The sequence below is a fragment of the Chlamydotis macqueenii genome, chromosome 15, assembly GCF_036417535.1.
Source record: "Chlamydotis macqueenii isolate bChlMac1 chromosome 15, bChlMac1.mat, whole genome shotgun sequence".
NCBI lineage: Eukaryota > Metazoa > Chordata > Aves > Otidiformes > Otididae > Chlamydotis > Chlamydotis macqueenii.
This window is the reverse complement of record NC_141570.1, coordinates 8,684,835-8,707,128: the sequence shown is the minus strand read 5'-3', so window position 1 is coordinate 8,707,128 and position 22,294 is coordinate 8,684,835. Positions and strand designations below refer to the sequence as shown.

General features: G+C 40.1%; 2 protein-coding genes across 2 annotated transcripts in view; one reads left to right on the top strand and one right to left on the bottom strand.

The window, feature by feature from the left end:
- Window positions 1–7,900, bottom strand: part of PDILT (protein disulfide isomerase like, testis expressed) — a 27,638-nt gene extending 19,738 nt beyond the window's left edge. Inside the window, exon 1 of the mRNA XM_086759584.1 lies at window positions 7,702–7,900. Coding sequence (XP_086615710.1) covers window positions 7,702–7,900 — 199 coding nt within the window. The remainder of the gene's footprint in view (window positions 1–7,701) is intronic.
- Window positions 5,064–22,294, top strand: LOC104477542 (acyl-coenzyme A synthetase ACSM3, mitochondrial). The gene is made up of 14 exons (XM_010117680.2): window positions 5,064–5,161; window positions 11,242–11,506; window positions 11,758–11,968; window positions 13,271–13,478; window positions 14,333–14,476; window positions 15,341–15,497; window positions 16,345–16,424; window positions 17,394–17,517; window positions 18,285–18,365; window positions 18,508–18,609; window positions 20,038–20,165; window positions 20,295–20,394; window positions 21,033–21,152; window positions 21,806–22,294. The coding sequence occupies exons 2-14, from the start codon at window positions 11,306–11,308 to the stop codon at window positions 21,890–21,892; spliced, it is 1,743 nt and encodes a 580-aa protein (XP_010115982.2). The 5' UTR covers window positions 5,064–5,161; window positions 11,242–11,305; the 3' UTR covers window positions 21,893–22,294.

The window sequence follows — 22,294 nt, the reverse complement described above, 5'->3', positions numbered from 1 at the left end:
CAGGGGACACTCAGATGCCACGGTGATGAATAGAAGGTACTTCTCCAAATAAAGTAAATGAGCCTTAAGGCATCAGTCCAAAGCAAATTGTGTTCTAATTGCTTGTAAAATTACTGTTTCATTGACTTTTTTTTTATTGTTTTACAGAGAGATTTGATCCTAACTTCAATTTCCTTTTTCCTAATTATGAAAATGGTCTTATGAACTTTTTTTCTCAACAAGGTTGTAATGTGTTATCTCCCAGCACAGAAAAACCTGAAGTAGTATCTCCAATTCTATCTCAGTACACTTTAGATGTAACTGCAGAATGCCATGACACCTACTAGAAGTTCTGACCTGTCAACATAAGAAATAGCATATCTACTCTCTAAAAATACTACTGCTTGAAGGGATGGTGTATGTTGAGCCTTTATGAAATGTCTTTGCTTAAAATGATTGCGCAGATATGTGGACTTTTAAATAAAACATGGGGTATCTGCTGTGCAATTTAAGAGTGCTGACGTGCAATGACTGCATGTGGCAGGGTTAGCCCAGGACAGTTAGACTGAGTTATCAGGCTTTCCAAGAGGAAGAACATATTGCTTAGGTTAGAGTGCTGTTGGAATAAGGAGCAGGAATCCACAAAGCAATTAGGGATCTAGCACCTTCTAGCTAATTCCAAGGCAATGCTTTATACCAGAGGCAATTTCAATATAATGACTTTTTCCTAATAACCAAAGGTTGCACAGCTGTTTTACCACAACTGGGAATATGGAAGATCAAATGCTTATTGCATGGTGAAATGGGACTCTCTTGGGAAGGGGCAGAAGAAATCGTTGGTGAAGTCCATACACAGAAGCTGAAGCAGCTTAGAGGCTTCCCAAACGTACAGAGAACAATAAGCTTTATGGACATTAGATGTGTATGTAGATTGTCTGGGGGGTTTTAGGATCCACTTTGCTCTGAAATATTTCAATTCCAAACATATTTTAAGAATGATCTCTTATCACTGAATGACCTGAATAGGCAGGTAACTAATAATGGAACTAGCAGGCTTAGATAATGAGAGCTGGTAAAGTTTTTAGCTCCTGGCTGGAGCTGGGAAAGGTGCATGACCCTGTAAAAAGTAATCACTGCACTCAGAGACCAAGAGAAATCCGAGTACCATTGACCTGATAACCATGAGACAGAAGTTCAGTGAGTGAACAGCCTTCTTTATCAGACAGATAAAAACTGTTTCCTTGACTACCCAGAAAGCATGTGGAAAACATCCATCACACACCTTTCCCATGCTTTCCTGATTGATTAGACTCCTCTTCAGTTTTCCATCAATTCCTTTTCATTCCACTCATTCGCTGTTTGCCTCCCAGGTGCTTTATTTTTCAAGTCACTTGAATGTTGCAGGAAATCATCACTTCTTTTATTTGGAGCCTTTTCTTGAGTTCTGTTTCGCTTTCTCTGTTTTGGATTTTTGACACTGATCGCTTCGGGCATTGAGGACAGGAAGGAGCTGCTGAGGCTAACACAGCATCACAGGCCCCAGACTCAAGGAGAGCTGAGTGCCAGCAGAGTACAAGGGCAGACACAGGTGACAGGTAGCAGAGTTGGTGGCAAGGTCACCAGGGAAGATGTGCGTGGGTGATGGGAGGCCCATGTAAACCAGTATGCTATGCCACAGCTGCCAGAAGCAAGAGGCCCTTCAAAGATTGTCAGCTCGGTAACAGCATTGTGTTAACAATGGGAGAACGTTTTCACTGTCAGTAGTTTTTGTTGTGTTGTAAATAAAAAGAAGGATAATTTAAGGGTTGGTTGAGATTTAAATTTTTTTTCCTAGTTACTATTTTAGACCTGTCTTTTGGAAGTATCAGTGAATCCCCTCCGACTCTGTCATTGCTGTTTTGTGAAGTGTCCTTTTCAAAACAGATGTGAACATCCAAAGGAGCATCTTAACAGATTGCTACCATTTGATTACAAATTACCATTTGATGATTTGGGTACAGATGATCCTAAAAATAAATTGTCCAGCATCTGAGAAAAACTCAAGCTCTTTGGCTCAGATGTGGGAAGAATTATAAAGGGTCATTGAACGATGAGAGTTAAAAGTATCTGTGTGGTGTCCTTTTGATTTTTGAAATGTGTTTAATGACCCTAAAGCATTCTTGAAGTAAGTATACATGAAAACATGATCAGTTCTTCCTTCTTAAGCTAATTGCTGGTGGCCTCCAGTTTGATTCTGCAGTATATTGATGGTCTAGTGATGGCTGCAGTCATTGTGAATAAGCCTGTTGTCATGCTAAATACTGATTTCCTTGCTGTTAGTTTCTGGCATGGTCAGAAAGTAATTTTAGCGGTCCCACTTTTCATCTTCAGTGTAGGCTGCTTTTGCAGTATACAATTTTTTCTGTAGAAGACTTTTGAGATTGAGGATGGATTAATGTTTAACATATCAGAGTGGAAGGATGTTAATCTTGCTGCAGTTGCAAACTTTCTTGTGTGACCTTGAATTCTCTCATTCTCGTCTAGAGTGAGATACAGCCCATAATCTCCTGTGCTGACATCTGTACTTTTAAACTGAGCTAATCTAATGTTTGCAGTTTGCAGTTCACTTGAGATCTGCTTTGCAAACACAGTTTGGATCCTTGAGGATTATTCTACAGTTTGGATCTTTATTCAAAGCATTCAATAAAATAAGCATGTGTAAAAGACACCTACACAAGGGACTCATGCTAGTCTGTAAGTCTCTGCAGCAGGCAACTACAATATCACCTAGTCACTCTTGTACCTGTCCAGACATGTTTCTACTGTCCTGCTCATTTTTATAACACGTATTTTGCAAACCATTTAACTGACTCTTTTCGGAAGATTTACTCCTAAAAGACAGACACAGCCTTCTGATGAAGCTTATAGGAATGAGGCACTCATGTTCCACTGTCTTTCACACTGCACTAGGTTCCTGTAGGAAGCTTAGTTGTAAGAAGCATCTGTTCTGGGAAGTTTTGAACTGTTTGCGTTCACCTGCTATGGTGAGGAGACCTCTGTATGCTGAAATCAGTTCTTAGCGCAGCAGTGAGTATGCTTTGGATGTTGGCTTTATGGCTGAGCTGACCATGTGATCTGTAGAATTGATTTAAAATCAGTCATGCCTCCCCTGCTTCCTAGAAATCCCCCTTTTTATGAATACATAGGCAGCAATTTATTGGGTTTTTTTTAACAACATCACCTTCAGCTTTTGTGCCTTGAAAAGGAGATGTTTGTCTTTAAGAGTAACCCCCATCTTGCCTATCACATATCATTATCTCAGCATAGATTGTCAGTCACAGGCTGCAGGAATCCTGTGGCTGACCTGGTGCCTCACCAGGTATACAAATGTTCTGCTAGAAAAGGTAAACATCACTTTCTTGTGAATGAGAGTGCACTTGGCACACAAAGCAGCAGCGCAAGATCTGCACTGCTTATATGCTTATCCTTAGGTTATCACTGTGTTTATCTAGGAACTGAAAACTTCTCACTGGAAAGGACAGGAGCGGGCATTCTCGGACATCTGGGGAGTCAAACATTCCCTGGGGTTTGGCCTTTTCTGGGATTCTTCTGATAGGTGGGAGAAAGTGGTGTTAGCATGTGGTCTGCATCCATTTTGTGTTTCCCAAAATATGCCACTAGTCAAGTGAAAGGACTACAGAACTAGAGCTGTAAGGGACTTGCAGAGGTCACTGGTCTGGCCTAAGGCAAGTTAAACCATATCTGAACCAATCTTGACAGCTGTTTGACTAATCTGGCTTTAAGTATTGCTATGAATGGAGATACCAGAGCTACCCTAGACATCCTCCAGTGCATCATTGACCTTCCAACTAGATGGTGGTCTTTGTCCCCGACTGTGATGTCATCTGTGTTTAAGCCCATTATACTGCCAGTGAAAATAAAGAAAAGTTTAATACCTGCTTCTTTGGAGAAACAGTGTACTTGGGTACATTAACACGTCTCAGTTGCAAGACAGTCAGTTGCTGATCTGGACTGATGCACTATATTTTAACCCTGGGCTGGAGCATCTTGTGGTCTATTTCTGCTTCTCTAGCCTGGGAAAGCCTTGCACAGGAATGGTCTTCACCACACTGTGTGGGAGATCTACAGTAGACTCCTCTAGTCTCAGGACTACTCTTGCACAGAGAAATATGGGACAGTTTGCAAAGTCCTGTGAAAATCATTCTGACGAGAGAAAGTTGGAAAGGTTTGTGAAAGGATTTTGAAGATAAATTAAACAGGAGATGCATTTTACTGTGTTCAAGCAGTTTACTGTGTTGTGACAGTTGCTGTCCTTGGGGAAAATAGAGTAAGCTGATACATGGCTTCAGCTGGTTACAGTTTTCAGTGGTGTGCAGCAGTGCTTGCCGTGTTTGTATTTATAAGTGTACAAAGTTTATCCTCCCTATGGTGAGCATTTTTGTCAGAGTGCTTGGGATTTTTTGCTTTTTTTTTTTTCAAAGCAGCAATATTCTGCAATGAGAGTCAACACAGGGACTTCTCTTCAGCTAATGTACAGTGTAAACAGTAGAACTCTTTCATGTAGGCAGTGCTGGTGTAAGATCTACCTTCTGCTGGTGGCAAGTGCTCTATATACTCTATGCTCATAAGCATCTGAGTTAGATCAGTTAATGTGGATGGGGAGATGACATGGGCTGCAGCAGAAAAGCTATTTCATGTGAGCTTTGAGGTCAGCTTTTCCTTTTTACAGAGCGCGTAATTCAGCTGGGCAGGCAGCAGGGCTTGCGTCCACAGGAGAGTAAACAGAGAGCTGTGTTTTCAGACATTGATCTCAGTGCCTTTCCAAAAAACCAGAGAAGCTGGAACCTCGGTTCCTGTGTCCTTCCTCACCCTCATTGTACTGCCGCTTCAGTTACTTTCTCACTGCACAGCGAGGTTGGAATGAGGGCAGAGGAGTGCCAGATTTCTGGGTCATTACTTTGTTTCCATCTGGTGTGCTTGCCCTGTGTACTTTGCTCAGCTCGCAACCGAAGCCTGATACTGCTTGGCAGAAAGTCAGCAGATGTTTTCATAGTAAACCTTGCCTGAAAGAAAGTAGACGTGGGACACTGTGAGGGTAGAACTGAAGGGCATTAGGAGGACTTGGGAGTCGCTGGGCAGAAAGCATCAAAGAGGGCCTCTCCTGACAAATATTGTGGGACTGGTAAGTAGATAACGGTATGCAGCAGGGAAGGCGTTGGGGTTTTCTCGTAATAGATAGACCTAAGGCAGATCCTAGGGTGTTGGATCAAAGTTTGGAGCTCAAACTTTTCTCTGTGTTCGTGCAGCAACAGACCAAATCCCACTTTCTGGGAAGCATGCATTTCCTCCCCGTTCTCTGACTGTGTCTCTGTGGTCAAGAACAGGTCAAGAAGAGAAAGATCTTAGGTCTTGCATTTTTTATGGATTTCTAAAGCTAATTCCTGGCAGCTCCAAAGATTTCCTGTGTGATCTGGGGCTTATTGCTTTGTCTGTCATTATCTGAGTTCCCTTAATAGTTCCACATTCACATAGATTGTTTATTTATATAGCCTGGTTTAAGGAATGGGACACTAAATATTAGGGCTTTATGGCCTCTATGTGGATGTGCATGTCCCATCTTTAGCCTCTTTGTGCTGTGGCAATGATTATGGCAAATGAACCAGCTAGTTCAGCATTGTGGAATCAGATTTCCTACTTCCCAGGGCAGCACCTCACTGCCCCAGAGGCTGTTTAGTGGCATGTCTCCAAATGGAGCTATTGAGATGGAGGCCAGGGATTTCCAGCTAATGTATCTGGGCTGTGGAGCTCATCACTCTCGAGTGACTTCATAATTCTCTGGAGGGACTGGAGGAAGGTGTGGTTGGGGAGCAGTGTTTCAACTCTGACTTTTCTGAAGATGCTGCATGGAATGGTAGAGTGTGTTTGTGCTTTCCTTCTGAAGAATGCCAGTTGTGAGGATGGTGGGATATCAGAGAGGTCCAAAACTCTGCTCTGAAGTAAGGAGAAGAAATCCTAATTTAAATCTTCCAAATCCTTTGACTGCTCAAGTCTCTGGGCTACTGTATTCTGAACAATTCTTTCTTCATCTCTTGTTGCTTTATGAAACTTTTCACATGTCTTCTTTCCATTCAGTATTTGGTTAAAATCCTGAAGCACGTTGCAATAATCTCATAGATGATCAGCTCTGCCAGTACTAAGGACACTTGGCTGCAAACTCTTCTCTGACTTGGACATATAGTTTCTGTGCTTTAAATGGGTTCTTACAAAGCTGAAAATAGAGTTTGACTAGATAGAGTCAATAGAGTTTTTTTCCAATAAATTATTTTTTCACCAAAATAATGCATCTTCAGAGAGATCAAAACAGTTCAGAACTGTAGGCTGAATTTCGCAAATGGCTTTGGACCCTCTACAACTAAAAAATAAAATCTTATCAAATTTCAACACTTAAATCTTAAACATTAAGTTTTAAAGAAATTCCTAACATTTTTCTGAAAGTTTTAAAAATATTTAAAGTTTCATAACATTGTTTCAGGATTAATGAAATGTTTGGTATGTTCCAAATATATTTTTTAGTTTCATTAATCTGTTAGTGTGTTTTGGTTTTTAGTTTTTGTTGTGGGAAACATACAAGTGTTTTCAATTCAGATTGACCTACACTACTACTACTTATCATCATCATCATCATCCAGGTTTGGTAGTGAGGCAAAAGAACAAATTACATGCACTTCTGCAAAGTTAGTATATTGCCTAATTTCAAATATTCCTTCCAACTGTGGAATAGATAGCAGTTTTCAGCTTGTGCCTGTCTCTAATGCCTGCCTCCAAAGGAGGGCTAGGTGTTTATATAATTTAAGGCTACATGGATGTATGCACTGTGCTTATGGCACAGTGAAGCAAGGTCAAGCCCAGGCAGCAGAGACAAAGCTTTTGCTATCTTATGCAGATTGAAGGATTTCTGCTACCAGCAAGCTGCTAGGAAATACAGCTCCATATTTGTAGGGTGGGAAATTATGCAGCATCTGAACTTTTAGATGAGTAACATCGGGAGAATATACTGTATGGCTTTTGCTTTTGTGATTTACTTTCTGTGAGGCTCAGATGGCCAGACCTTCTAACAAAGTTAGTTATTCAAGAAGTCCCTCTAGTTTCCTCCCCATGAGGAGTGAACATGAACCTAATAGAGAAACCACAAACCAGCCTCCACCTAATCAAGCGCTAATTTCAGGGAAGGAGTATTGCAATCCTATATAATGCAATTACAGACACCAAAATATTGTAAAAATTACGGTGATAAAAAGCCATTCCCTGAAGCCCAAATGCTCACAGAGGAGAGATGCCATCCAGCAAAAACCTTATACAAAGTGCTGATGAAAATGTAAGACACAGAAAAACTCTGGTTCTTTTTTTGAATGCCTAGAGTTTCCCGCATCACTGCTGTGAAACACACATTTGCAAAGTTAGGGAGTGGAAGCGGAGAACGCCAACTCAGCACTGTGCGTGTGAGGAGCCATTGTACTATCAGTATCTGTCTTGTAGCAGAGCAGTGTTTAACCACACCGAAAAGGAGTATATTACAGCAGTCATGGCCAGAAATAGATACATAGATAAAAACAAGGACTACTGGGGGACAAAGCAACAGTAAACAGGCATACCTGAGTGTCCCAGCATCAGTCATGCTCTGCAGAGCCATCAGGGTAAGAGACAATGGAAATTGATACTTACAGAACTCTACCAGCAGGTACTTTGTTTCCTTCAATGCTCTGTCAAAGTTGCTCTTTTTCAGCAAGAGTACGTTGTTCTCCTTTCTTATTTTGGGGAGTTTGGCTTTCTTTGACTTTGTTTCGTTTGGGCTTAGGCTGGCTGCTGCCAGGAAGCCTGTGAGAAATAATAATGGCAGAAAGAAAAACAGATGTGTCTTCATCTTGCCTTGTCTTTGTCCAGGTACAAAGGAGAAAGAAAAAAAGGAAAGGAGCACTAAGCAGCGGGGTTTGCTGCCTAAATGGCTGTTGTATCAGCCAAACTAAGAGGCTGATAAGGTTGATAACGGAGTCTACCACCAGTGGAGCCAACCGCCTCTTTCCACGGGAAGATTAATGTAGTTAATTACTTCTCCATCTTTAGCTGTGTTTAGGAAAAAAGTATCTGTGGGGAAGGTGAGTTTACTGTTTCTGTAAATAATCAGAACCCTGGGGAGAGGATGAGAGAGCACAGGAGGAAACATTTGCCCGTGGAAGCAGCAGTCCGTTCGTAGTGCACTTCTCTAACTAGACAGCCTGCTCCTCTCACCATTACCTGCTGCAGACAAAACTGTGAATGAGGTGTCTGGGAAAATATTTGAGGGCTGCTCCTCTGCTTAGTATTTGGTCATCTGCTGCACTTACAGAGCTACTTATTATGGATCTGATTCAGAGCATGCCGAAGTCGGGGAAAAAATCTCATTGCTTTGCATATCTAATTTTAATGTCTGTACTTCTTCACTGCCTTGTCTGTGAGGCTCTCATCTCTGCTTAAGTGCCAAGTTGTAGCTCAAGTAAGATAATACTTTGTGGGTTAAACCAGAAGATTTTGCCGTTGATTTTCAGTGGTAGCACAATTTCATGCAGCTAACATCCATATAGTAAACTGAAGGTACCAAATCTACTGTTTCATCCTTAGGATAGCTGTCAGCTGTGTCTGTGAAGTATGAGGCTTCCCTAGCTAGTCTTTTCAGAACATTTTAAGATATATCTTACAAAAATATTAAGGCAGCGCCAGTTACTAAGAAATGTTTATTTCTGTAAATATCTGCCAGTCTGTAATTGTAGCAGAAACATCTTTGACCCTTAAACTGTGCTGAAATTTGTGAACCTTACACCCAAAGCTTTGGCCTCTCTAGAGGGGACCAGGTATTCTGGTGGTGGTTTCCTTGGCACAGGCAAGCACAGAGCTGACTTGAGTACAGATGGGTCCAGATTAGTAGAACCAAACTGATAGTTAAAGAAATTTCCTCCAGTAATGACTCTTCCTTTCTCTTGAGGAGCCATAAGTACTGCTTCACTCCTTCATGCTCTTAGACTAAAGGATGAAGAATCCTGTATCAGGAAGGTACTGCTAAAAGGAAGGAGTGTTCATAATGGTGGCTGATGTGGTAGTCTCTATTTTCTTGGGGGTGAAGGATCTTGGGTGGCAGATTGCTTCAATTTAGGTTGTTTTCATGCCTCATGTGAGTAGGACTGCGTTCCAAGTGAACTCTTTCCTATCAATCTCAAAGGCTTTGGGGTGGTAATGCACCTTGAGATGTGTTCTATTAGCATTTGTACAGGGTGCCTAATGAAATCAGAGGGAGCTGTGTATTCAGGCTGCTTGCAAGATAAGATCACATGTAAATACAGATGCAGCAATCAGGTACTAAAGAAAAAAAAAGGCAGGAAGATAAGTCTCCTGTGTGACTTTGTGATCTTTTTCTCTTCATAACAGGCTCTTTTCCAAAGATGTCTTTCAAGTAACATCCTAGAAGGGTTAAAAAGCATTTTTCAGGAGAACAGGGAAAAACTAACAAGGCCTGTTTGATCTGAACAGGCCGTGTTGTAAGCTCAGAACGCAGCCTAAGTCTCCTAGAGCACAGGTAGGATGACAAAACCATTTGCTTAGAGAGCTGATTTTCCCCTGTCTGCCACTCAAACAAATAGCAGTCAACTCAGATCCTTCCTGGAAACTTCCTGCCAGGGAATAGGCACCGCTTTGGAAAGGGCTTCTAACCTCTATGTCCTGGAAGGAAACTGGAGTGAGAGGAGGATCATACAGCAGTCAGTTCTGCCAGGACAGATTTGCAATGAGGAGTGGAGCAGGATTTAGCAGAACTGAACAGAAAAGTGAAACTGATGGAGTACAATGTTTTCTCTTAGGCATATAGCAGATGAGGTCACATTTCTGCCTTTTCTTCAGCCACGCTAACTAGTTCTGGCTCTTTCATTTTGTGCTTTACAGTTTGAGAGCCAAGGAAAATCTGCCTTCTGCAGAAGTCACAGGCCAGTCAGCAGGAAAGACTGGATGCAGGCTAAATACAATTCTTGGTCCTTCTGCTTTGTTACCACTCACACCCTTGAAATCATTGTCTGGTAGAGAGACGTTGACACATACCTCACATGTGAGCACCTTCTGTTTTCCTTTCTCTGTTTTGCCTCACAAATACAGTGATTTTGGAGTGATGGCAGTTACTGTCATTTATTGTCATTGAACACTTTAAGCTGTCACTGCAGCTACACTTGCAATACATAATGAAAGGTGTAAGTAACTGCATAGTGTCCCTGGGAGATAGGTACGTACTGCTGGCTATTAAACAAGGAGATGGTCGTGGCGCAGAAAGATTTAAAAGCAAAGCTGGCTCCCTTGAATTGGGGGAAAGTTTCCCTTAGATTTTAATGTGGTGCATAGATTCTTAAGGACTTGATTACACTCAAAACAAGTTTATCAGAAGATCCTGCATCTATAAGTAAAGATCCAGTTTTCTTGACTTCCAAGGCCGGGCTTTAAATAACTGCAGCATCATCCATTCTGTCTCTTCCCCATCTACGTATATGTTGCATAGGAAAGACTATGAGAAACTGAAAGTGCTGGAATTTTCTTTGCAAGTTTATTTTACAACATGTGTCTTTTTCAAAGTTGCACACTTCAGCTGAAGTGCAAAGCAAATGGAAGCCTTTGGCATTTCGCCTTTGCGTGCCTAGTGGTTATTCTGTGTTTATTCCATGCCCTCAATGAAAATAGAACTCACAAGGAAATAAATCAGACATTCATCAGTTTTATTGGTGTGTAAGTTCAGTGTGAATCGCCATCTAGTGTATATTTAAGACATAGCACAGTTACAGAGACTGTTTTAAATCAAGTTGATAAAACAAAGTGTTCTCAAACCACTTCCTCTAACTACAGTGGCATTTTATTTCTGTAAGCAGGCAAAGTAAAATATAAAATTTACAGGAATCAAGAGGTAGTTATTTAGAAAAGGATTGTCAAGTGAAAGTTTTTAGAGATGAGACATGAGATTCATTCGTCATTTGATAAAGTAGAGGACAAAGATTATAATGAAAAAAAAAACAGTGCACAATCTCTTTACCAGAAAAGGAGAAGCACCTATTTTAAGAATCACATAAAATAATGGGGAAAAATGGGGAAGCACACAAACAACCTATTTAGTCAAGGTGGCTTGTGTTAATTTATCCAACATTGCAAACTAGACAGTGTCCAATACCTGTCTGTTTTTAAATGTATTTTCTTTCATTTCAGATGACTGATTCCTGTAGATGTGCATCTGACTTTTTCCCCACTATCTGATAAAACATCATTTATCATGAGAACACTTGTTAAATTATGGATGCCTCGCTGTTTGCGGATTCTCAGGTCGCCTTGCCGATCATTCTATGGATGCAACAGGCTTCTTACATCTCAGATTATTTCACATTATGACTCCATAAACCAGTGTAAAAAGGAACTTCCAGAATATTTCAACTTTGCAAGTGATGTCTTAGATGTGTGGTCACAACTGGAAAAGGTAGTATTTTTCTTATACTTCATAGACATTGGAACAAATCTCAGATAATACAATTCAGTTTTCCTGATGGATACTGGATAACATTAGCTGCAGAGTAGAATGCTCAGTTTTATTTTCTTTGTCAGAAATATGGGTATCATTTTAAGGAATTAGTTGTCAGGTATGATTTGCTTAGTCTGGAGTTATTTTGGATTTAAATTAAACTTTTTAAGGTTTGCGTTCTTATTTTAATATTTTCTGTTGCATGCTAGGATGGAAGACGACCAGCAAATCCAGCTTTTTGGTGGGTAAATGAAGAGGGAGAGGTGGTGAAGTGGAGCTTTGAAGAGTTGGGATTTCTGTCTAGGAAGGCAGCTAATATACTTTCTGAGGCTTGTGGTTTGCAGAGAGGAGACAAAGTTATAGCAGTTCTGCCTCGTGTTCCTGAATGGTGGCTGCTGAATGTAGCCTGTATGCGAACAGGTGAGTAACCTTACTGATCTCTTGAATGCAGGAAGAAAATAAATAGAAGATACAAAAAAAATGCTAAATTAATTTGAAGAAAATGCAAGCAGGAATATGCTGCTGTGTCCTGTACAATTCAACTTTTGCATAGAAGGAGAATTGACAGCATCCCCATAGGAACCCAAGCGCCATTGTACTAGGTGCTGAACAGACATGGTCCAGTTAAGCAGTATCCTCAGTTGAAGCCAGTGAAGGTTGGATGGTTATGATCTAAGGCCCAATTTGACCAAATACATTATCGATGTGGACAGTTTTAATGCAGCAAGTTATAGGACTAGACTGGTTAATAATTAAATACAGTATTTTTTTTCTCTGCTGTTAACAGTTTTGTAAATTATTAGAATTTGACTCACTGCATTTTTAGACTGCTGAACATCCATGATGGAACAACTCCGCATCAGTAGGGACATGACCAAGTACTTTTTGTCTCACTTTTAAGCTCTGTGGTTCTTAAGGGTTCTAAATGAGGCTAAGAAAATCCAGGAAATCCAATTCTGTCATATCCAAGATTTTCTGGACTATGACATGGGAATATCATTCAGTATCATTCAGTTTCCCAATTGTAAGATTTGGTAGGTTCCTCTGAAGGTGCAAGAAGACTGAAATTGATCTGTAGGCTAAGTCTGTTGAAATCTTTGGGAAAAGAAGGTATAGAATTGATTCCTTCCCTCCCCCTCGCCACCCCAAAAATATTATTTCAGTCACATTGTACTCAGTATCCAAGCTTATGTTTGTTCACCTTACGAAGTGAATCCAAGCTTGAGGGATATGTTGACTGAGCAATATATGTAAGCTACCTGACCTCAATCTGTTTATCCCACATTAGAGGTCTTAATTCCTTATTGAAATGAATAATGGCTTTTTTTCCAGATGTAAATACAATCCAAATGCTGACCTTGTTCATATATTTAGTTAATAAAAGGGATGATAATCTCACCACTTCCTTCCTGAGTTATGAATCGTCAAGGAAGTTCTCAAAAACACTCTAAATCTAGACCTTATTCATTATATAGATACTTTTAATATGGATGACGCAAAACTCAACATCAGTATTGCAGGATTTGGAGGTCTTTCCCAGGTCATTCCTAGGCCACAAATTCACTTAGACTCTGCCCTTACACATGAGTTATACTTGACTCTTGTTTCTCAAAGAATAAGTTTTTGGCAAGTAGCTCAGCTTTTCTATGGCTGCAGTCTTATCCTGTGAACACAATAAAGAGAAATGGTCAAATTTCTCAATTGCTTGTTGCTTTTTTCCAGGAATTGTCTTTATTCCAGGAACATCCCAATTAACAGCCAAAGACATTTTATACCGACTCCAGGCTTCAAAGGCCAAGTGCATCATTACCAATGACACACTGGCACCTGCAGTGGAATCTGTCATGCCTGACTGCCAGTTTCTGAAAAGCAAACTAATTGTAGCCAAAGGGAACAGAGATGGGTGGCTGAACCTCAAAGAACTCTTTGCGTGAGTATCCAGCTGTTTTACCATCATCCCTCTTATGTGAAGGAAGCTGTGTCAGTCAGGGGACATTGCTGAGTTTTGGGATTAATTTCCAAAATACAAATGAGTTACATTTTTGCACCCCTCTGCCAACTTGCTCTACTCACTGCATTAAGTGCAAGTCACTCCAACACACTTTTTGGGAGCTGTATTCAGGTCTTTCAGCTTCTCCTCACTCAGCAGCCTGCCAGCCTTTAAAAGCTCTCTGCTTCTACTGTGATCACAAGACAAGTACAGAGTACTAATCTTGCAGTTGTTTTGTGCTTATTTCCTAGAGCCCAGCTTAATGCCTTTTGAATTCAATGAGAAGATACCTGTTGTGGGCTCTTGGTGCTCAGCTGACATGACATCAGTTATTTCTTCCCTTGACTATCTTGGTAGCCCAGACAGTCTGAATTGTTCATCAATCTCTTGAACATAAATTGTGTAATATATGTCTAAGACCACCTTACCTGGCATAATAGCCTGAATGTGGCCCCCATTGGCTTCAGATTGGGAGATGGTATGTGTTGAAGCAGAAGCTGGTTTTGCATCTACCTGCTGTTCCGTAACAAGAACCTTGAGTGCCCTTGCAAAATAGTTGTAGACAAAGTCACTGGAATATGCTGTAGGTGCTCACATCTTGAAAGTTATGGTGTACAGAGCATGCTTGTATGCTCTCTAACTCCTACCTGTGGTATCTGATGCAACTATTTATTTAGTGAGATCATATAGTTTTGGACCATTTTCCTGTTTATCTCCTAAACCTTAAAAATTACTGCTTCCTTTGTGAAAAAAAAACTACATGTAGTAACGCTCATACACTATTTCTTCTGAAGGGTGGCATCTGCTGACCATAAATGTGTCAAGACAAGGAGTCAAGACCCAATGCTGATCTATTTTACTAGTGGAAGTACAGGCTCTCCAAAAATGGTGGTGCAGTCCCACAGCAGTTATGGCATTGGATTTGCAACCAGTGGCAGGTATACCTTGCAGTTCCTCCCAGTGACCTGATTAAGTGACATGATCACAATTAAATTGAAGATGTGACTGTAAAAACTCCAGTAAATGTAGGCATTTCGTGAGTGTAGGATCTTGCTTCTTCCTCACCTTTCCTCTCTTATGGTGAAACCCTTGTTATTAAAAGCTTCTTGAAGACTCAGTTGAGACATCAAACACGGTGTTCTGTCACTCAGAGGACTGACTGCGGAGTAGCAATAAGGACAGCCTCTTTTATAGCAACACCAGATAAAGCTGAGTGCTTTAGTACTATATAAACCAAAGTAACCTTGGACTATAGCATTATTCCTTAAAATTTACAGTTCAGTTTGAATCTGTGGCTTGGCAATGATTTGCTTTCATTGAAAATCTTCCTTTTATTTATGTTTCCCAAGGAGTAAGAAATTTGAATGAAAATCCAAGGATATACTTCCTAAGGCATTCTGAGTTGGAAGTTGGTGGTACGGAGTCCATAGAAGTAATTTGGTTAGTTTTCTAGAGAACTAAGCTGTGATTTAGCTGTTGTCTCTGATCCAGAAGATAGGGAAACATACTCCAAATTATCTGGTTTCTGATCTAGATCAAGATTCTGCAACTGAAGCCAAGGATGTTTTGCAGTGTTCAGGAGAAAAGCAAACACTGGAAATGTTAAACAGGAGGGAATGAAGGGAAATGAAGAGAATATTTAAGATTCTCTCCAACTCTTACAAACTTTCTAAAGAACCCCACTTGCTGACATCACGCCTTCTAATAGAAGCCTCCCGTCCTTTTCTTTAATTATACTGTTACCTGTGCCTGAGTCTCTCTCGCTCTATGAAGAATTTTTTTAATCTCTGATTTATCATCAGGTACTGGATGAACTTGACTTCTTCAGATATAATGTGGAATACCTCTGATACTGGCTGGGTAAAGTCAGCTTGGAGCAGTGTTTTTGCACCATGGATCTGTGGATCATGTGTCTTTGTACACTATATGCCACGGTTTAAACCAGCCATTATTGCAGAGGTAAGCAGAACATCTTATACTGTGAGTTTTATTTCCGTTTTGCATAAATGAAGCAAACAAACTGGACTCCAGAGCATAGGTACCCACTGCTCTGTAGCAGCAGAGATAGTACTTCCACACCCTAAGCAAGCATCCCTCCCTTTGGTGCCCTGTAAGCTAGAGAAACAAGTGTTTTCCCTCATGGCTACAATGAGAGGAGATGTGGTGAAAGATGCAGGATAAAAACAACTCAGGATCACTGCTATCTTGTCTCACGCTTAGCTTAAAGCTCACTTCAGCTATGGACTTCCAGCTACTTTGGGCTTAGGATGAGCATGGGCCAGTAATCAGAGTATGGCCCTGAATCAGGGCCCTGTTATCCTGAATTTTCAAGGAGTTGCCAGAATGCCTATTGCTCCTCTCTGCCGTTTCCCAAAACCAGTCAGCTTGCCTGTTCTCCTCAACATTAGACCTCTTTTGTGGAGAGGAGACCCAGATTTCCTCAAGAATAAAATTGGAAAAGCTTTGGTCTACTTCACTATTGTTGCTTAGCCTTGAGCCTGGGACACAATTGCCTTGGGAAGCAGAAAACAATCTTAACTGGAACTACTACTCTCAGTGGCCATTCATTTACATGAGTGATTTTTGTTGGACAGAAAGTACTGTGACTGACTGGTACAGCCACTCTGCGGTCAGGATTCAGTCACTAATCCATAGACATTTTGTGTGTTGAATGTATGTTGCATTTTTATGGTTTTCATTTTGCAGACATTTGAGCACATTAAGTTGTGTTAATCACCTGGACATTTACAAGGTCAGACCCACCATTACAGATCCTTTTCAACAAAATAACTTTCTGTTTTTCTAGACTCTCTCAACATACCCCATCACTACCTTTTGCACTGCTCCCACTGCCTACACCATGCTGGTCCAACACGATATGAGCAGGTACTGCACATCTGTCTGTTGCAGAAGTAGTAGAGAGAGCCTGGGGTATAATGTGACAACTCTGACTGTTTAGTTCCTTATGTTCCTTAATTTTTTTCAATTAAAGGAAATCTAATTAGCAAAATTTGCTCTCAGAAAAGAAAGCTGTGTTCTGAAATACGAGAATAACTAGTCACGCCTTAGGCCATTCAGGTTTTAGGAATGGGTTTTTGAACAGATAGTACAGAGGAAAAGAAGTGAGTTTTTTTTTAAGATGTCATTTCCTTTGAACTTATGGTTCACAGTTAAATTGAAGTCAAGGTTTCAGACAGCACTGGATCTGGGAATTACTGGAGGACAGTGGAGTTGTTCCCATATACTTGAGAATGAAGCGAGCAGTTAGAGGACTTTCACATGCTGAGAGTTATTTGGCAACTGTTTCCACCAGTTTATTACTCTGTAAAATACTCAGCTTATGAGACGTAGTCAGTGTGATTTGTAAGGAGTTTTCACACCTTTGGTAAGGTACTTATTCTTCTCACTCTTCTGTCTTTCATCCTGACAAAAGCCAACCCTGACTTAACAGAGAGCTCAGGCTCTATGTTCCTCTTCAGCCTTGCCTTTGCTCTAGAAAGTTCTCCGTGTCTTATTTGATCTTGAATGTCAGCACATAACTTAGCTTTCCACAAACATCTGATGTGCTTGTTCAGATTTCTCCTTTCTTGTCACCTCTTCCAAGAAAACACCTTTGCTCACTCTTTTTCTGGAAAAAAAAAACCAAACTATTTCCAGTGACACAGACATAAACCACATTATCTTCAGCGGTAAGATGAGCAATGTAGGAGTCCAATGCAGGACTGTGTAACAGGATGATTATTGTCATTTCCCAAGTAGCTTGTGAAATTTTAGGTGAAAGCTGAGGGAGGCTGCACAGTTAAGACCATTCACTGCTCTCTTTAAAAGTTTATTTAATTTGCTGTTCCTCTCAAGCTACAAGTTCACAAGTCTGAAACACTGTGTATGTGGAGGGGAACCACTCCATCCTGAAGTGATGGCGAAGTGGAAAATCCAGACAGGGCTGGATATCCATGAAGGTTATGGCCAGACTGAAACAGTACGTTTGCATTAATTCCTGCAGTATGCCCTTTCAAAGGTAACGATACCAGAGGCACAATGTGTTTTGATAAACTAATGGAAAAGGTGAGAATCATTTTAATGAACTTTTTTTTTAAAAAAAAGATATTATGTATAATTATGATTATATAGTTCCAAAATCAACTAACTGCATATTTTAATGCTTATAGGAAATACTATGACTATAGAGTTCAGCCCTCTGCAAAAACCATGCCAGAGATTACCTCAGATCAAATAACTCGTAGTACATCTCTTAATCATTACTTAAAAGGCAAAACTAAAAAAAAAAAAAAAATTAGTTTGTTCTGGGTATCAATTTAGCCTGTCCAAGGTTTTATTGAAAAATATTAAATCAGTTCACATCCCAGACTTCTCTGTAACTGAATGTTAACGAAGCTATTAAGAGTCAGATTTCAGGCATTATTTCCTCTTACCTTTGATATGGTCTCAAATTAATTTTCCCATTATTAAATAAGATCTGTAATAATTTTACATCTGCTGTCTTGCAAATTCAAGTGTTTGCAGAAGAATCCACTGGCTCAGACTGAACACAAGCAACCTTGTTCCACGGGGCTGAAATAAAATGCCTCACAACCTCTCTTTGATGTGCTGGAGAACCACAGTGCTTTAGCCCTGATTCAGTCCTTGTTGTGACAAAGTCATGAAGAGATGTCTTACCTAAAGCAAGCCTGTAATAAAGTCTACAAGATGTTGCACAAATGTAAAAAAAAATAATCTATTACGCAGGTAACAATATGTGCCAATATGAAAGGAATGGAAATTAAACCTGGCTCTTTGGGAAAAGCTGTTCCCCCTTATGATGTGCAGGTATGTGGATATGTTACGTCTGAGCTCAGCTGCAGCTGTGGGTACATAAGGGAACACTGTGTCCCTCTCTGTCCTTCACTGTGTGGTAACACTGATATTTCACAGAGCTAATCAAAGCAATGGTGATATGTCCTTTCTGCAGATCATAGATGACCATGGGGCTATTCTGCCTGTAGGAAAAGAAGGCAACATTGCTGTCCGAGTTCAACCTATGCGGCCGTTCTGTCTGTTCTCAGAGTACTTGGTAAGTTTAAGTTGGCTTGTCTGTGCATGCTGAGAAGCTGAAGAGAGACCCAGGGCAAAGTACTGTTGACTTACTGAGGAGCATAATTTATCCAGCATCTTTACAAGGTCTCTCCAGTTTGTTTGAGGGCTTTGAGCCTGATTAGTGCATTGCTCTGCTATTTCGAGAACAATCTAATGGCCAGAGTATAACTCGATCCAGATCTGTACCTGGCAGTTAGCTTGGGCTTTATGTTCAGTATATCACTCTTTCCCTTCCGTTCAACTCCTGCCCTTGGATCTGTAACAATTAATGAAGGAAGCCCATAAAGGCTATTTTAGTATGCTGTGAGCTCAGGGAGGCTTTCCAAAGAGCACAAGTATGTTATTAATCATCACTGTCAGAGGTACCCACAAATTCATCTTTTAAATCTTTAAAAATTACACATTGCAGCATACACGTATAGCTGGTGTTAGAGAAGCCCTTTGTACAGTTGCCTGTCCCACAGATTATGTGCACAAGGTCAACAGCACAAAAACAAGATACAGCACAAACCCCTCAAGTGCAGATGGTCATATGGCTTTGTGGAAGTGGCATACGTAGTCTAACATTACTGTTCAAATGGGAATGCTTTCTCCACTGAAAGGAGAACAGGTTTTAAAAAAGCATGTCAGAAGAATGGCTATTTTGGTTCAGGCCAAAGGTTCATGTAAGCTAGTATTCCATCTGTGGTGGTGCTGAGTTGTAGTACACACCGAAGGAATCAGGCAAATATAAAGATATTGTCCACCGCATTTGAACCACCATGTTGAAAAAGCTTTGGGGAACCTATCTGTGTGTTTAATTATTTTCTGAATCCCCATAATATTTTTATATTTGGACAACAACTTGTACAAAGTAATTGCTCACTATGTGATAAAAACCTTCTTTTGGTTCAGTACTATTACTTCAATTTTTCATTATGTCTTCTGTTGTCAAGGTGTTTTTCCTGTGTAATCTAGACCTGAAAGATCAATGTAAATAACAAAGTTTTTCCTGTAGGTCACCTCATTTGTGTTTTGTTCTCGAAGGTTAGGAGTGAAAAGTTTCCATTGACCGGAAGTTATTGTGGCAACCCCCTGCAACAATAAATCATTTCTCTGAAGACAGCGGGTTAAATATTTTAGTAATTTGCTGTGGTGGATGGGTATTTTGATAGAGCACACCCTTTCTTCCCTAGAATATGAATCCATATACAAACAAATGCTCTTTTCCACCTCTCGCATATTTCCACTACAAAACTGATAATTAATGTGACTTTTTTTTTTTTTAATATAAGGCATAAGATGGTATTGAACATACTCATTTTGAGAACAACTTTAAAAATTGCCTTGATCATTTCTGGCACCACTGCAAAGGAAATACATTACATTTTGCTAACAATCAGATACGCTTTTTGATTGTTGTCAGGATAATCCAGAGAAAACTGCTGCCTCTGTGTGTGGAAATTTTTATGTCACTGGGGACAGGGGGATTATGGATGAAGAAGGATATGTCTGGTTTGTTGGAAGAGCTGACGATATAATTAATTCTTCTGGGTAAGTCAATTGCTTTGAGATTTGCTTATTTGCCTGTTAACAATGCTCTATTTTATCACAAAATTCAATTTGGAAAGACCAATTGAATGGCTAGCTTGCTACAGCTGTCACATCTGCATTTTCTCCTAGGTATCGTATTGGCCCATTTGAAGTTGAAAGTGCATTAATACAACACCCTGCAGTCTCAGAGTCAGCTGTTGTCAGCAGTCCTGATCCAATTCGAGGGGAGGTAAAAATAAAAAAAAAAGATACAGAAAGAAATGCACTTTATATTCTAAGCATCAAGTTCCCTATAGGTACTAGGCTAAATATATTACAGATTTTTAAAACCAAAATGAGTTTAAAAAGTTTTAAATCCATACCTTGACAGATCTTAGAATTTCAGAGTTGTTTCCCTGTTTGCAGGGTTTGATGTGGAAAGAAGTTTGGTTTTTCAGGTTTATTGTGGCATCTTTTGGTCTAAGAAATAGAATTTAGATTATTTCTCTTTTTCTCACTAAGCACATGGTGGCAATGATATCCAGAGTGTTTAATTTTTCTTTTTATATTTTTCGACTTTGCAACATTTCTTTGAGCTCAAGGGTGAGATTTTTATCTGTCTTTTTTTTTTCTGTTCAACTTTTTGAAAGTTTGTTAGTGTATAAAGTTAAGAACAAAAAAAAAGTGGAAAAATAGCAAGAAGTCCTGTGTGTAGAGTATGTCCTTCATAACATTGCATTCTGTAAAAAAACAGCCAATGAAAAGGGAGATTAAAGAAAATATCAAATTTTTGGATTTCTAAATTTTTATATTTGGTTTTGGCAACAAATGTATCCCTTTATTCACACATCTGGAAGCTAACGGAGGCCTTTAACTTCTGTGGCACAGGTAGTCAAAGCCTTCATTGTTTTGACTCCTGCTTTTGCATCACACGATCCAGAAAAATTAACTCATGAGCTTCAGCAACATGTCAAGGAGGTGACTGCACCTTACAAGTATCCAAGGAAGGTAAGTACACCCACAAAAAGACAGATCTTCTAACTATGTCAAAACCTGAAGTTTTTGTCCTGTCTCGGTTTCTTGTCAACTGCATTCTGACAAATTCTCCAACCATAGTTTAAAATAAAATAAAAGTAAATTTCAGGGTCTGTTGCAGCTGTAGCCTTGGGTTCACTGTCTGTGCTAGAAAGGAACTAAAGGGAGGAAATTGAAATGTAATTTGTTTTTACTAGAGTCCACTCTTCCTTTAATGAAACACTAGGATTTTCACAGCAACTCAAATGAACAAGGTGTTCAGCTCTTGCCAGTTCCCCCTTGAGCTTTGTTCAGACTCTTAGTCAAAGCAAAGGGGGAATTCCTGCTGGCATCAGAGGGGTTGGAATCCATCTCTTACAGCAGTAACTCCCTGCCCTGAAGCAGGGAGCACTCATCTCTTCAGGAGGGTGAAGGAGCTGAAGCACTCACCTCTTCAGGATTGTGGCACTTGGCTCTGCAAGTACTGCCTGTGCAGTCAGCTAAGAGCTATAGTAAGGACCGTCCCAGTCACAAGCTGTGCAGCTTCCCATCTTTTTACAACAGTCATAGTAAAAGTGTGTCTTTCCTTGCATGTGGGAGATCAGTCAGAATGTATTTGGCTACAAGTGAGAATTTTTGCCTTTCAGGTGGAGTTTGTTCAGGCTCTGCCAAAGACGGCTACTGGGAAAATCCAGAGAAAGGCTCTAAGAAACAAAGAGTGGGGAAAAGCATAACATGATCTGGAAACTGAGAAGAGAAAACTTCCAGCATCCGCTTGGCATGTGATCATGACCCAGAGCACTAGGAGAACATATGGAAGAATAAGCTATGGGGGAAAAAAAAAAGGAGATAACACAGATAACACTCATATGGCTTAAGGATGTGTGGTATTAGAACCACTCTTACCATCAACCTACGAGTTTTCAAAACGGAGAAGATGCAAGTAATTAAGAATGAGGAATGGGAGACTGGAGGGACTGATCTGGGAGCTTACAAAGGTTGAATTTTTTTACTGGAATTAGTAAAAACAGCAGCTTTCTTTAAAAAAAAAAAACAACCAACAAACGAAAGTCTAACTACAACATTTTGACAATTACAAATAAATGATAAATTAAAAAAGATAATCTTTGTCCTGT

What these genes read in the sequence shown, in the direction of transcription:
- LOC104477542 (XM_010117680.2), top strand. Translation starts at nt 11,306, where the DNA reads ATGAGAACACTTGTTAAATTATGGATGCCTCGCTGTTTGCGGATTCTC. An exon ending in GTTATGGCCAGACTGAAACA is followed by an intron (nt 17,518 to 18,284) that starts GTACGTTTGCAT and finishes TCTATTACGCAG; the next exon opens with GTAACAATATGTGCCAATAT. An exon ending in TTCCCCCTTATGATGTGCAG is followed by an intron (nt 18,366 to 18,507) that starts GTATGTGGATAT and finishes TCCTTTCTGCAG; the next exon opens with ATCATAGATGACCATGGGGC.